Raw genomic sequence first — 16,051 nt, 5'->3', positions numbered from 1 at the left:
AATATTAGCATTTCTAGCTCAAAGCAAATTCCGTCATGATCCCTGGCATCCTACTGTATCTCCAAGCATTTACAGTAGTTCCAGGCCAGGAATCACGCTCTCTTGTTGAATGGGATAAATCTGGGCATTTTCATGTTAGTTTTGCACACACTTTGTGCTCTTTTCCCAATTTCACGCACTTACATAAACATATATTTAGATGAGAGAGGCACAGGACCGAGCGTTCGTGGTGTTAACATTCTCCCCCTGGTCTTTTGATCTGGCATCTGACAGCTGTCATTGATTAGAGCATTTGTTGACGATTACAGGAGGAAGTGGGTGGCGAGACACAGGTCATACTGACATCTCTCTCATGCACGCATCGCATGCACCCACATGCATGCACACACAAACACACACTCACAGCCTCCTACCCCACATAACCTGCACCACATTCTAGTAAGGGCTTGATGTGGGACAATACAATGCAGAAATGTGAGGTCTACATACTATCAACCTTTTTTTTCGTATTACTTACTGTATGAAAAAAGGGTTTCTTGCTGTATCCATGTGGCCCAAGGCCTCCGCAACATTCGGGAATGTTGCAGCTCCACGGTAATGGGGTGATAGTTGAAAAAAAATGATGTAAGCATCTACAGCCCATACCAGGGTAGTTACCTCCCTTCCGTTTTGATGTGGTTGGCCTGTATGTTTCCAGTTTGTTTGGGAACTCTAATCATTAGCGCAATGGCTGCCACATGGAATATCTGGTGGGCCTGTAATGGTTGCTTTTTGTCATTCCCCTACCTCAGTCAGCCTGATAAGACTAGTCACTCGAAAACTACACTTGTTTTCTGTGCTCTGGGTTACCTTTCATTTACCATAACCTGTTACTATGTAGATATCTACTTTATATTCTATAGTATAAGATGTATTCGTTCACATTCTCATATGTGTATTTGTCGGATGTTTACTGAGCCAACCAGTTTTAGTTGCACACTTTAGTGATGGACATGAGAACATTTGGATACAGAGGAGGAAACGTCTCGTTTTATTTTCTCTTCTAGACATTAAAGGTGTTAAAGAATGCAAATAAATGTTCACCTTCTTTCCACCTCCAGTTAAATATTACACAAAATAAATAATTTGCTTCAACACAGTCAGAACTCAGTGGTTAAGTATACATTATATATTCACTTTTGTTATGGTTTCAGGCTTAAAATGAGCACTAAGATCTTGCTCAAGAGTTTATTGCTGTTTTCGCATTTAATGATCTGTTAGCCCTTCTTCCTGATTTCCAAACCTGTTCAGATTATTGAAATGCGATTGAGAACCGCGAATAACAGTTTGTAACAAGTGTTTTGTACACCCAAAACCAGTGTTTCCTCAGTTCATCCACTTGATGTGTGAAACAGCCTCCTACTTTGTCCCCCCCATGTCACGTCCTCCTTCAGTCCATCTCCTTCCAATGATTTGGCACAGAATAGAGTTTATATTTCACCCAGTGCCACAGAAAACACTGTCCATCCCCCAAACCAATAAACTATCTCAAGCCAAGTGAGAAGCAGCCCACTGGGCACAGCTGGTTGAATCAACGTTGCTCCACGTAATTTCAATGAAATCACATTGAACCAACGTGGAATATACGTTGAATTGACGTCCGTGCCCAGTGGGAGGCAGCATCTGCGCAGTTAAGTAACTTCCTTAGACAAAATATGTATTTTAGTTCAGATGCTCTCTGTCCAGATTAGAAGTGAAAAGCTCCTCATCATCACACCATGATAGGGAGGAAGTGTGTGGCCGTATTCCTCCTCCGTGTTTTCTTCCCTCTCAGTGGCCTCCCCTGGACACTCAGGCCCACAAACATCTGTCTCTTCTTGTTCCTCCACTCGGCTGAGGCGTAGGTGTTATAGCCGTTCTCTTCAATACGTTCCTTCAGTGTGCAGTCAATGCCAAACTCTTTCTGGAAGAACAAAGGGACATTATTGGGTTACATTCACATATGTGTATTTGGATATTGACTGAATCCATTTCATACTGATTCAACCATTTCCATTTTGAAGTGCATACACTGGCAAAGGATGTAAAAACACCACCACTATAGTTAATCCAGTGGTGTCCTGTTCATACAAGAGTTTAAATCAAAATCCAAATATTTCCCGGTATTTATTCAACCTAATTCAATCTAATTAGCTAACTGATAACTCACTGGGTACACCACGTAATTCCAATTTGGAGTATTGGGTAATATTTGGTTGATAGATTGATCAATTATATTACAACCTATTTTCAGCCACTCAAAAAGACATTCAAACGTGTGTTTAATTCCCAACGTGTTGTCGCTATGCTTTCAACAATCTAAAAGCACAACGAAATTCCAATCGAAAATCAATGTCCGATTTTTGTTTTAGAAGTCACCTAAATGTGTTATTACCGCGCGTTCAACCGTTTAAAAGCACAACAAAGATCAAAGTGGAATACAACGTTAGATATTTGTGTTTATTTGTACAACAACTTAATGTGTTAACATTGTGTTTCATCTAATAAGCACAATGTTGTGGGGCGGGAGGTAGCCTAGTGGTTAGAGCGTTGGATTCAAATCCCCGAGCTGACAAGGTAAAAATCTGTCTTTCTGCCCCTGAACTAGGCAGTTAACCCACTGTTCCTAGTCCGTCATTGTAAATAAGAATTTGTTCTTAACTGACTTGCCTAGTTAAATAAAGCTAACAAAACAGTGAGATTATTTAAGTGCATAGTGCAAGTGGTCAACGGAGTTTGAGATTCTGCGCATATTATTATATACGTTTTGAAGGTCTCCATAGACCTGTGACATTTGCGTGCTATCTTGAACATGCAGCTTTCTTTGATTACATAAGAGACATGTCTTGTTACAGTAACCTCAGAATGTGGCAAGGGATGTGGTGAATAAATACTGTTACATTATTGTATTACAAAAGTAATATTGAATTGTGTTTGGTTAACAATGAAACCAAATGTCAACATTTAAAGGAGATGTATCTGCTTAGTCCTATTCTTTAACTTTTATTTTTTGGTTGAGATTGAGACCTGAATCCAACATGTCCTTTTTTAACTGGTCAACAAGTTAATAGACTATTTACTGTATGTCAAAAGTGATACTTGACCAAATAGCAACATTTGAAGGATAGTTCTGTCTGTGCCACTGTGTCTGGCTTAATTCCAGTTTGTCTACAAATTAATAATTGAAACGATGGATTCATGTCTTCATTAAAACCAAAAATCGAAGCTAATTAATAGGATAAAATAAAATCTAACTTTAAATGCACTTTAAATACAGTTATATTCTTTAACTTCGATTTTTGGTTTGGATGGAGATGTGAATCCAACATATTTGTTTTACTAACTTGTAGATTCCTTTTGAAATCAACCAAAGCTTAAAATCCTAGGCCTAGACCTATATGTATGGTCGAGTTTTAGTTGAACCCTGGGTTGAATTTAAACTATAGCTATTGATGACTTCCCAAATGCTATATAGGCCTAAATAGCATCATTGATGATACATGATTGAAAATATATGGTTACATCTCATTTGCTCTCTTAAACCTACGCTTAGGAATGACTATGATAGCAACAGTGAATCTATTAAGTGGAGATTTCTCAACAATCATTCTCACAAAAGCCCATTGGTAACAGTCAGTGATAAATATCAAAGCTAGGCTTGATTAAAACCGTTGGTGGGAGACTAAAGGGTAGCTGTAGATAGATCAACTACCCAGTAGGAGGTGCTGCCCAGCATTTTGTTTCTTTCTTATAGTGGATGTTGAGTTGAAGATCTGACATTGTTTCAAAGGTACAAATTCAACACATTTAATACAACGTTGGTCAATGTTGAAAATGAATCACCATGATGGCATAATCCTGTGGCTGAAATTTCATCTCAAAACAACAGTTGATGGCTTTTTTCAAATCCAATATATTTTCCACATAGTTTCCACGTCACAATACGTTGAAAAATTAAGTTGAAACAACATTGATTTTGCCCAGTGGGAACCAATTCAACTTAGTCAAGATGTACCAGAGGGGTACATTCAATAGAAATGGTTAATTATTCAAATCAGTGATAAATGTGATGTAATCTAATGTCTGTGTTATTTAGAACTATAGTCATGACTTGCTGACTTCCAATTTCGTCTTTAAATGCTTGGAGAGTGTGCTCTTTGCACTTTTCATAGTTTCCACTTGCACCATTGGTTAAACACGAAAGCAGCTACATAGTTAAACAATCTTGTGAGAAAGACTGAAGAATCTAAGGGAATCTCTTTGCGGCTTGTTGAATGACCCCCTGACATGGATACTGACCGCTCCATACAGCTCTCCCTTGGTGCTGATAGCCAGGTAGTAGTTACTGCCCAGTCCTTTGATAGCCACCACGCCCACATCCACTGATGTAATCTCCAGAATACCTGAGAATAAACACAAAAACCCCCCACCTTTTTATAAGCCATTTATAATCATCATGACCATTTGTAGGGGAGGATTTAAGGGACATCAGAGGCAGAGGAAATAAAAGCTAGTGTTCTGGATCTGCTGTAGTCATATACACTGCAGATAAGAGTTTGTAAAACAGTCAGCAGTCTGCCTGCCCCTCCTGACTGAGGAAGACAAAGGCCCAGCCACCAGCTCTGTCAGATAAAGGGAAATGGACAGATCTATATGGTCCATGGACAGCAGCACAGACTGTCAAGTGAGGCGACAGGATTCCATCCATTGTTACGCAAGCCATGCCCATCAATAATTGACACAATAAATGTTCCGGCTAGAGCCTTTCTCAAGACAACACATTGGCTGGATGTGTTTGAGAAAGCCTCTAGGTGAAATTGTGTGGGTTCATAGCCAACTAGGTGCCAGGTAGCCTAGCAGTTGGAGCATTTGACCAGTAACCAAAAAGTTGCTAGTTCAAATCCTAGAGCCAACTAGGTGAAAAATCTGTCGATCTGCCTTTGAGCAAGGCACCTAAAGATGCACTATGTAGAAATCCATTTCCCAGTGGCTAAAATTCATATAGTTTGCCTAATTTCTGTTTATGTGACAAAACAAGCAAGAAAAGCGCACATAGAACAGACCTACCACTTCTTAGACTTGCTTTCAATGAGAATGACAGAGCTATAACTCATATTTCTATGTGAATTTTGTTGGGTCTCCCAAAAAGTTACATATTGCAGCTTTAACCCTAATTGCTCCAAGGTCGCATCAATAATGTCAGGGGAAGTGGGATATTCAAAAAACACATTTCAAGTTCACACCACACACTTGTACAGGTTGTTCATGTGTGAGAAAGGGCAGATATCAACAGGACAGATATCAACACTCCCTATTTTAACTGTCATGCTACTTATGGTGCTCAGTAAATAGATAAAATACTCTAGTTCATAGTCAGAGAAAATCCTAAAGAATCTCTTCAACTGTAGGGTAGTTTTCATCCATCCATCATCCATCCATCCATCATCTGTCCATCCCATCCTTGATTTCATCCAAATAAGCTTGCTTCATCTATATCCCCTCTACACAAAACAACAGACTTCACCTTAACTAATTTATTTTGTATTTATTTATTTAACCTTTATTTAACTAGGCAAGTCAGTCAAGAACAAATTCTTATTTACAATGACAGCCTACCAAAAGGCCTCCTGCAGGGACAGGGGCTGGGATTAAAAATAAATAAAATATAAATATAGGACAAAACACACATCACGACAGGAGAGACACCACAACACTACATAAAGAGAGACCGAAGACAACAACATAACATGGCAGCAACACATGACAACACAGCATGGTAGCAACACCACATAACAACAACATGGTAGCAACACAGCATGGTAGCAGCACAAAACATGGTACAAACATTACATTTGGCATGAGGATTATAATAATTGCAGATTAGATTTATGTGTGAACAGTTTGGCTCGTTTGGTATGTAGGCCACCAATTCACAGTGCAAATATTCTGGTTACCTAAAAGCCATTCGAAAAGGTTGAATTATACCCTAGTAACCATAGCATGCTGTTGTTGTAGACAGCTGAGGTTATTAATTGTGCTCTTAGTATCAGAGGTCAGAGAGATACAGCTTCCTAATGTGTCCTTTGACCAGAGAGCCCACTTATCATCCACACACACACACACACACACACACACACACACACACACACACACACACACACACACACACACACACACACACACACTTATCTAATCTGATGCTGGTGTGTGTTATCAGAGGTCAGAGAGATACAGCTTCCTAATGTGTCCTTTGACCAGAGAGCCCACTTATCACACGCACACACACACACACACACACTTATCTAATCTGATGCTGGTGTGTGTTAATGACACCTCTCTGTTTCCCATGGCACGTTTGATTTCATGCCTCACTCCTTGACTTCTTCTTCCCACTTCCTGTGTGGTGGTGTTATCCTATCTTGCAACACACACACACACACACACACACACACACACACACACACACACACACACACACACACACACACACACACACACACACACACACACACACACACACACACACACACACACAGCTAGGAACTGTAGGGAGTTGTCACGACGATGGCATGGTTCCCCTCCTTCCTCTCCCTGATGAGTGCTTGTGTGGCTGCCTGTGTCCCTGTCCAACTCCCTGTCTTATTGTCAGACCGTCTAAAAGGAAAATTATGCAAGTAATGTTATTTGATAAACTCCAATTCTAGCTACTAATTTCATAGCTGACTAATGAAATTAGCTGCACCCCCACAAAAAATGACCTTGTGGCAGTGAGGTCTGCATCATTCGGTAGAGCTGGGATGATAAATTGGAAATTATCGACACCGACCAAACTGATCTACCTATCATGGACATTTTTCTGATATCGTTCATTACGAATAAATCACCTATAGAATAAAAACGATGCGTGCGCAGCGATGGGGCAAAACAGATGGGGTTGGCTTAGATTGTTGACATGTGAACTATATTTAGTCTCCAAATGTTTGAGAAGATACATTCATTTGCACAATCAGTACTTGTTGTCCTTCAAATACATCGTTACAGTTGTTGGTTAGCTAGCTAGCACATTTTTTGCCATATTAGCGTTGACATGAAATCAGTCAAAAAAACTCAAAAGAAGACATGGTATCAAGAGCAAGATAAAACTAGCCTAGGATTCCCCACATGACTAGGCTCCCAAGTGGTGCAGTGGTCTAAGGCACTGCATCTCAGTGCAAGAGGTGTCATTACAGTCCCTGGTTCGAATCCAGGCTGTATCACTTCCGGCTGTGATTGGGAGTCCCGTAGGGCAGCACACAATTGGGCCGGGTTAGTAAATAAAGCTTTGTTCTTAACTGATTTGCCTAGTAAAATAAAAAAATTACAGCTTCTTCAAATCAAATTTTATTAGTCACATGCGCCGAATACAAGGGGTGTAGACCTTACAGTGAAATGCTTACTTACAAGCCCCTAACCAACAATGCAGTTTAAAAAATATGAATAAAAATAAGAAATCAAAGTAACAAGTAGTTAAAGAGCAGCAGTAAAATAACAATAGGAAGACTATATACAGGGGGTACCGGTACAGAGTCAATGTGCGGGGGCAACGGTTAGTCGAGGTAATTGAGGTAATATGTACGTATAGGTAGAGTTATTAAAGCAGAGATAATAGCAGATGGTAGCAGCGGCATAAAAGGGGGTGGGGCAATGCAAATAGTCTGGGTAGCCATTTCATTAGATGTTCAGGAGACTTATGGTTTGGGGGTAGAAGCTGTTTAGAAGCCCCTTGGACCTAGACTTGGCGCTCCGGTACCGATTGCCGTGCGGTAGCAGAGAGATCAGTCTATGACTAGGGTGGCTGGAGTCTTTGACAATTTTTAGGGCCTTCCTCTGACACCACCTGGTATAGAAGTCCTGGATGGCAGGAAGGTTGGCCCCAGTGATGTACTGGGCCGTACACACTACCCTCTGTAGTGCCTTGCGGTCGGAAGCTGAGCAGTTGCCGTACCAGGCAGTGATGCAACCAGTTAGGATGCTCTCGATGGTGGAGCTGTAGAACCTTTTGAGGATCTGAGGACCAATGCCAAATCTTTTCAGTCTCCTGAGAGGGAATAGGTTTTGTTGTGCCCTCTTTACGACTGTCTGGGTGTGCTTGGACCATGTTCATTTGTTGGTGATTTGGACATCAAGGAACTTGAAGCTCTCATCCTGCTCCACTACAGCCCCGTCGATGAGAATGGTGGCGTGCTCGGTCCTCCTTTTCCTGTAGTCCACAATCAGCTCCTTAGTCTTGATCACGTTGCATGAGAGGTTGTTGTCCTTGCACCACACGGCCAGGTCTCTGACCTCCTCACTATAGGCTGGCTCGTCGTTGTCGGTGATCAGGCCTACCACTGTTGTGTCATTGGTAAACTTAATGATGGTGTTGGAGTCGTGCCTGGCCATGCAGTCAGGAGTGAACAGGGAGTACAGGAGGGGACTGAGCACGCACCCTTGGGGGGCCCCTGTGTTGAGGATCAGCGTGGCGGATGTGTTGTTACTTACCCTTACCACGTGGGGGCGGCCTGTGAGGAAGTCCAGTTGCAGAGGGGGGTGTTTAGTCCCAGGGTCCTTAGCTTATTGATGAGCTTTAAGGGCACTATGGTGTTGAACACTGAGCTGTAGTCAATGCATAGCATAGAAGTAGTTTAGCTCGTCTGGTAGGCTCGTGTCACTGGGCAGCTCTCAGCTGTGCTTCCCTATGTAGTCTGTAATGGTTTGCAAGCCCTGCCACATCCGACGAGCGTCGAAGCCGGTGTAGTACGATTTTATCTTAGTCCTGTATTGACACTTTGCCTGATTGATGGTTCGTCGGAGGGCATAGCGGGATTTCTTATCAGCTTCCGGGTTAGAATCCCACTCCTTGAAAGCGGCGGCTCTAGCCTTTAGCTCAGTGTGGATGTTGCCTGTAATCTATGGCTTCTGTTTGTGGTATGTACGTACAGTTACTGTGGGGACAACGTCATCGATGCACTTGTTGATGAAGCCAATGACTGATGTGGCGTACTCCTCAATGCCATAGGAAGAATCCCGGAACATATTCTAGTCTGTGCTAGCAAAACAGTCCTGTAGCTTAGCATCTGCTTCAACTGACCACTTTTTTATTGACCAAGTCACTGGTGCTTCCTGCTTTTATTTTTGCTTGTAAGCAGGAATAAGGATAGAATTATGGTCAGATTTGCCAAATGGAGGTTGAAGGAGAGCTTTGTATGCTTCTCTGTGTGTGGAGTAAAGGTGGACATTTTCGTGACATTGTCAGCCAGCCTGCCTATAGGGCGTGAGGGTAGCCTAGTGGTTAGAGTGTTGGGCTAGTAACCGAAAGGTTGCAAGTTTGAATCCCCGAGCTGACAAGGTACAAATCTGTTGTTCTGCCCCTGAACAAGGCAGTTAACCCACTGTTCCTAGGCCGTCATTGAAAATAAGAATTTGTTCTGAACTGACTTGCCTAGTTAAATAAAATAAAAAATGGGACTATGGACAGCTACAACATTCAAAGTAGTAGTTGTTTTTAGGGTTATATATATAACAAATTGTGGTGCACTTTAATTTTATAAACTAATCGTTAAATGTATCGTTACCGTGATAATTCAGTACATTTACAAAGTGATATGGATTTTTGACCATATCGCCCAGCTCTACCGTTAGGTGAAGTGGTGGCGGGGACTATGACACAACGGCTATTGAAGATCTGAGAGTTGCTTCTGTAAGGGATCAGGTGTCCGGTATCGCGTGAGGATGTAAGACTATCTAAGGCCGTCTCTGGCCCCTCTGTAAACATGCTAGGGATGAAAGAAGAAAGAACAGAGGAGAACAGAGGCCATGACAGAGAGACAGGGAGATGAGGATTAGAAATAACTTAATGACCGCTGATCAAAGACACACGCCGGAGGCTAGGGCGAGACGGCTCTTATAAAGTTTGAGCACACACACACACACACACACACACACACACACACACACACACACACACACACACACACACACACACACACACACACACACACACACACACACACACAAAGAGTCTCCCCCCCACACAAACATAGAGTATACATTGTATACATTGCGTACACACACCCATTTGGATGTAGGATCTTAATTGGATCACTCTTTTGTTGCTGAGAATTTCCCTGCAGGAAATGCAAACTTGCAGTGTTTGTAATTTCCACATTAAAATGTAATTTGCCCTAACGAAAAATGTAGCAACCCCTTCAAAAATTTCCATTAATTATAATCCACATAATAATTATAATTTCCTGTTGCTGCAGGATCATTTTCCTGCTGTAGCAAACTGGCTCAAATTAAGACCCACATCTGTATGCGTGAACACACACATGCACATACACACACACACACTCTAGTCTATAGTAGTTCCCACCTGTATCCACTCAGTCTGTGATGATTAATGTCTACTTGCTCACTTAGGAATGATATCCACAATGCCACAAAACAAAGTCATTAGGACAAATGTGTTCTTCATTCAACATATTACACATTACAACACCCAGCACCAAATGTGACACCTGTGTGTTGTGTAGTGGTGATTCTGAAACACCACGCATAAAAACATGGCCCTGGGTCAACCACACATTTCCATCTGTTTATTTAGGGAAATATTTGTTGCATACTGGATTCTTTTTCCTAATGTGTGGCTCATTTGATACGCTCTGTTTGTAGTTACTACAGTAAATGGTGCGTTAGGGTCGAAGGGGTGCAGACAATGCCAATGTGAATTAAAGGTGGATTTTCCACAGTGGGTTGCCAAGTTCAGATGTGTTTTGCAGTTTGCATTGTTATTCTTGGTAACTGGAAGTTTACTCTTTGAAAAATATGTGTTGTCTCCGAAAAATTTGACAGAGCTTACAGTACAGATACGGTAGACTGCTTGATTTAAGAATGAGGAAAAATATACTTCGAGATCTGGAACCATTCGAACTGTATTGTCATGTTGAAATATGGGATTGATGGAAACATAAATCAGCTGTTAAGCAGATGAGGACCACATTGAATGTAATTAGTTTGTTCATATCCTTCCTCTATCCACGTCCATAAACAACTTTACATCTCTATCTCAGTGACCCTGAGAGTACTGGCTGTGGTTTCCGTTCTGTGGGACACGCATGCACGCACGCACGCACGCCCGCACGCACACACACACACACACACACACACACACACACACACACACACACACACACACACACACACACACACACACACACACACACACACACACACACACACACACACACACACACACACACACACACACACACAGAGAGAGAGAGCAAGTGGGGACCATGTCAGGCCAAGTCCGATGGCGCCTCAGCACATATGGCCCCTGGCAGAGAGAGAGAGAGACACACACAGACACGTTTGGTGGCCTCCTATATTTGCCTCCTGCGCTCTTGACAGGCTGGCCTCATACTCACACAATCCCAATTTGGGGTAATTAGACTAATCCGTCTGCTGCCACACATCTGTTAGTGCCTCAGTTAGCACTGCTAGAGTCTACCATTACTGTTCTCAGTAACAATGTACAATTCATTAGAAATGCTTTAGGTTGTTCAAATTTGGTGAAATGTAACAATGTATAGCAAATTAAGTTATCGATAAGCACATTTTTTGTTACTCTGCATGCCGGCTAGCTTGTGTATCTTTATACCCATGTGCTTATTTTAGCAAAGCTCCATATTTCTGGGGTTTCCATTCCAGCCCCCTCTCTCTGTAAGCTCCCAGCAGAATCCCAGCATGATGGAGTGCCATGTGGGACAGTTTTGCACTGGCATCCCTATAAATCTGTGGGAGGTTGGATACAGGCTCTTAAACAGAACAGGGTCCTCACAGGGCCATGGGCAGCCCCCAAAACCACTACCTCTACATCTGTAGAGATCTGTGCTAGCAAGGTTGGTATTTCAAACCCCAAACCAGTTGTTCCCCTTCTATTGCTGTACTGTTGTAACCAGGGTTCAAAGGTCGGGTCTCAGCCTTGCACACAAACAAACTTGACGTAAACCATATCTCTAAAGAGGAGTAATAAGAATGACTAGTGAGAGAGTGAGGGATGTTTAAAAAAAATAATAAACTGGTAACATTGTCTCCAGATATGCGTTTGTAGTGCATAAACATAATCATGATTTAGCATATCTATGGAAAGATTACCAAACCTTTAACTCAACATATTTAATGTGATTGCTCCTAGCAGTTTAGGAAATGGCCTTTTCTAGTTTTATTCATACAGTATATCTGTTCTATGTTATTATTTTCTATTTTCCCGGAGTGTTTAACTGGGCATTACCACAGAATCAGTGCCAAAAACCTGATGTAGTGCCATTTCAAGGGCCTACAATGGACATCCTCTCTGGGATCATGTCTAGGACATCCTCCTAGGGATCATGTCTAGGACATCCTCCCAGGGATCATGTCTAGGACATCCTCCTAGGGATCATGTCTAGGACATCCTCCTAGGGATCATGTCTAGGACATCCTCCTAGGGATCATGTCTAGGACATCCTCCCAGGGATCATGTCTAGGACATCCTCCCAGGGATCATGTCTAGAAACTAGAGCTGCTCTTCTGTAGTATCCCTTTCCCTGTGAACCTGATCGTGGGCCATATAATCCACACACACTGTCCCCAGTCCCCCCCCAGGACACGGCTTTGTGACGGCACCACCATTGATACTGAACACTCGTAGCTTTGATGTGACCACAATGACGTTAACCATGTCATTCATGAATTAGTACCCCCCCCCCCCCCCCCCTCGCCCTTACCACTGCATTCATACCCAACCCAAAGATAAACTTGGTCACCTTCTGCAAATGCTTTGTAATATCTACGACAGCATATTACTAATATATACTACTAGTACAGTAGTATTATAGCCTAGAAATGTAAAGAATTGTGATGAGTAATGGTGAGAGATAATTGATAGGTTAAATAGGTTTACACGTACTGTAGCGTCAAGTTGAACCAACCAATCATCTTAGTAAAGACATTGCTAGCCTGGCTGTTTGTACTATTTCCCAAATACCCGAAAGGGGCACATTGAAATTCATTGCATTTTTTGCCTCACTGTCAAATAAAGACAGTTTAAAGTCTATAAATACATTTATATAAAAGTGTAGAGTCTATAAAGACATTTCTGTCATATTCTTGTCAAAACAAACACCATTAGTGGCATTTTTTACATCCCTTACTGTTTCCCATAAGTGTCTTTGATTGAATGTGTGGTTAAGAACTCCCAGGAGAAATGTTAGAGTACCATATACCGGGGATGGGGGGTGGGTAGGTGTGGTGGGTGGGTGGAGGTTGTAGTTTAAGTGGGCACATGTGCCGCTGGTTCCTTGGTTTCTACATCCGAACACACACCCACTTGAGCATGTGAGTGCCCGCACACAGATAGGCTCACACACGTAGCTAATTGGGAAGTGGGTTGATAGAACGTTTTTTTTTTTTTTCAAGTGATCACTGAGAACACTAAATAAAAAGAGTTGCAGTGAAGACGGCAACAAAGTGCTTAGACACGTTACTGGTCATGCTACACCATTTACAATAGGATATTCAGGCACAAACATTTGACGTGAGTAAAAGAAACATCCCCATTTATGTTACTGTACCTGTGTAAATGTCTCAGATCACGTTCGCATTATACTGCATTGATCATAAACCAGACGGTATCAGCATTATGTAGCAGACTGGCTGTGTGTGAGAGAGTCTCACAGCATGGTAGTGATTGACGTTTCCTCTCCTTCCCCCAGTCCTGCTCCTGTCTAGTTGTTATCAGTGCTATTTACCCTGGGCAGTGAATAATGACAGATAACAGGTTGGTAATATAATCCCTTGTCCTGTTTTAGCCATCTGAGATCTACCATCATTGTGCTGAATGTTTGGGGAGGCCAGATATCACAAGGATGTTTGCTGGAGATGGAAAAAGGAGCTTCTAATCAGGAATGTGAACTAAACTAAGAGGTTTAACATCCGTGAACTGCTAGGAGACAAATCTTGCCATTTTGATTCAACATACAGTATTTGAAATGATCAATGCAAAAATACAGTTATTCAGTACAGTTCTTCAACTCAAGTCAATCATTTGAATTTGTTTTCTTTTTTTCTGTAATTTCTATGATATCCTGTAGTGAAGACTGTGCCAGAAGGTTTGAGAAAGCCTAAACAACACAATGGTTCATTTTTAATATACTATGGTTGAACCTCTGTTTCCCCCTCTTTCACTTTCCTACAAATTGAAAAACATACTCTTGTGGTTACTTACTGAGTGGGTCATCTTTGCTCTTGGTTCCGTTGACTCGGCCATTCTTATCGATCCGCAGGAAGAACTTCTGGAAGGAGAAGAGCTTTCTCCGCCGCACATCTCCTTGCAGGTGGTTGTAGCTGCGTACATGCCTCCCAAGTGGACCCCCTGTCCTTCCTAAGGGATCCCCAGTCTGCCCAGTTCCTCCAATCCTGGACCCAGCCAGGGAACTGTTCACTGGGGCACTAAGAGTGCTGTTGGGGCTGTGGGGCTGGTTCCTGCCTCTGTAGAGAGGTTGATGACAGACAACCAAAGGGAGGGAAAGGGAGAGCAGCAGTGCTAGCAGCAGAGACAGTGACAGGCTGGAAAAGGAGGACCCAGAGATGGAGCTGGAGCCAGACCTTAGCCCAGACCCAGAACCAGACCTAAACCTGGACCCAGAGCCAGACCTAAACCAAGACCCAGAGGTGGACCAGGCAGAGGCAGCCTTACTCCCTCCAGCAGCCCATGTGCTCATGGTAGAGTGGTTTGGGGAGGACTGGAATCAGCCTCACAGCCTGGGACATGCTGCTGGGGACAGGGGAGGCTGGGAGGGCAGGGAGGGGAGCCCTCCTGGGAAATGGGGCTATCTGATACCTTTTCTACCAGGTCACTACGCAAAAAGAGATGTCCTTCTGTTCCTCCTGTTTGTTGGTAGCTAGAGCAGTTACTCTACTGAAAGTCAATGAATTCCAGTGACAAATCTGAGAGTCCTCTCTTTCACGTTTCTTCCTATACAGATGTCCAGGTAGATAAATAAATACAAAAAACACCCACCTTATTTTTTACCAGTGCAAATACTGTTAGTGTATTCCAATGACAAATCAAGCAGCTGTCCTATGTCCCACTGAATTGAATTCCAAACCAGAGCTCCTCAGATGATTACTCCAATAATGAAAGGTCCACTGGTATAAGACCGTTCTGCTATAACACTTTCTCCAGGTTCATCCCTCAAGTCTCAAACATTCAACAGCTCATTACTGCCAGATACATTCCACAGATAACCAGATTTCACAAAGAAGGTAAAATACATTTGAGTGTGAAATCCTCCGCTGCTCTCGCCTCTCTTTCTCTCTCCATGGATGAGTGTGGAGTGGACTCTCTCTCTCCCGCTCTCTACAGTGGCTCCACCTTCACTGAGGTGACAGGCTGAGGAGGGGTGTGTGTGTGTTTGTGCATGTGTGTGTTAAAGATGTTTTGCTCCCCTTGCTGGGTTTGATGTGACGGGGTCTCAGGGTAATTTGTATTTTTCAGTATGTAAATCTGTGACACAACATTTAGTATGATATGTAACGTAATGTTAGGTTACAAAATGAATGGGATAGCAGTCATACAATATAATACGAATTATAGGACTTATAGTATCATACGTCTTACTCGGTCGAACAATAGCATACGAATTGGAAGGCGTAACTTATTATACATCTTGGATGACGTGTAGTATTATACATCTTTCTCTGAAACCAGGTTGCTTGTTGCCTCATAACAATAAAGGAGAATTACTGGGAGAATTGGTGGTTAGGAGAACTAACGACAAATGTTAGGATAATTTACGTGAAAGGTTAGCGGAACTAAAACAACAAAGGTTAGAATTAGAATTTACGTAGCAGATTAGGCGAATTGAACACACAACCTTTGGATTGCTAGACTGTCACGGATTACAACCACCCATCCTCCCCGACCAACCTCCTTGCTTTCATTTCTGTCTAAAGTAACTACACTATTTGT

At 42.4% G+C, this 16,051-nt stretch overlaps 1 protein-coding gene across 1 annotated transcript; it reads right to left on the bottom strand.

Annotated features, from left to right (window-relative positions):
* Positions 1 to 1,007: 1,007 nt before the first annotated feature.
* LOC106584957 (fibroblast growth factor 10) lies at positions 1,008 to 15,428 on the bottom strand. Its single transcript, XM_014170643.3, has 3 exons — positions 14,306 to 15,428; positions 4,318 to 4,421; positions 1,008 to 1,942 (listed from the first exon to the last, which is right to left on the bottom strand). Exons 1-3 carry the CDS (start codon positions 14,799 to 14,801, stop codon positions 1,751 to 1,753), a joined length of 792 nt encoding a protein of 263 aa, XP_014026118.1. The 5' UTR covers positions 14,802 to 15,428; the 3' UTR covers positions 1,008 to 1,750.
* Positions 15,429 to 16,051: the final 623 nt, after the last annotated feature.

Source organism: Salmo salar, chromosome 24 (assembly GCF_965601325.2).
Source record: "Salmo salar chromosome 24, fSalSal1, whole genome shotgun sequence".
Taxonomy (NCBI): Eukaryota; Metazoa; Chordata; class Actinopteri; order Salmoniformes; family Salmonidae; genus Salmo; species Salmo salar.
This window is presented reverse-complemented; position numbering and strand designations above follow the sequence as displayed.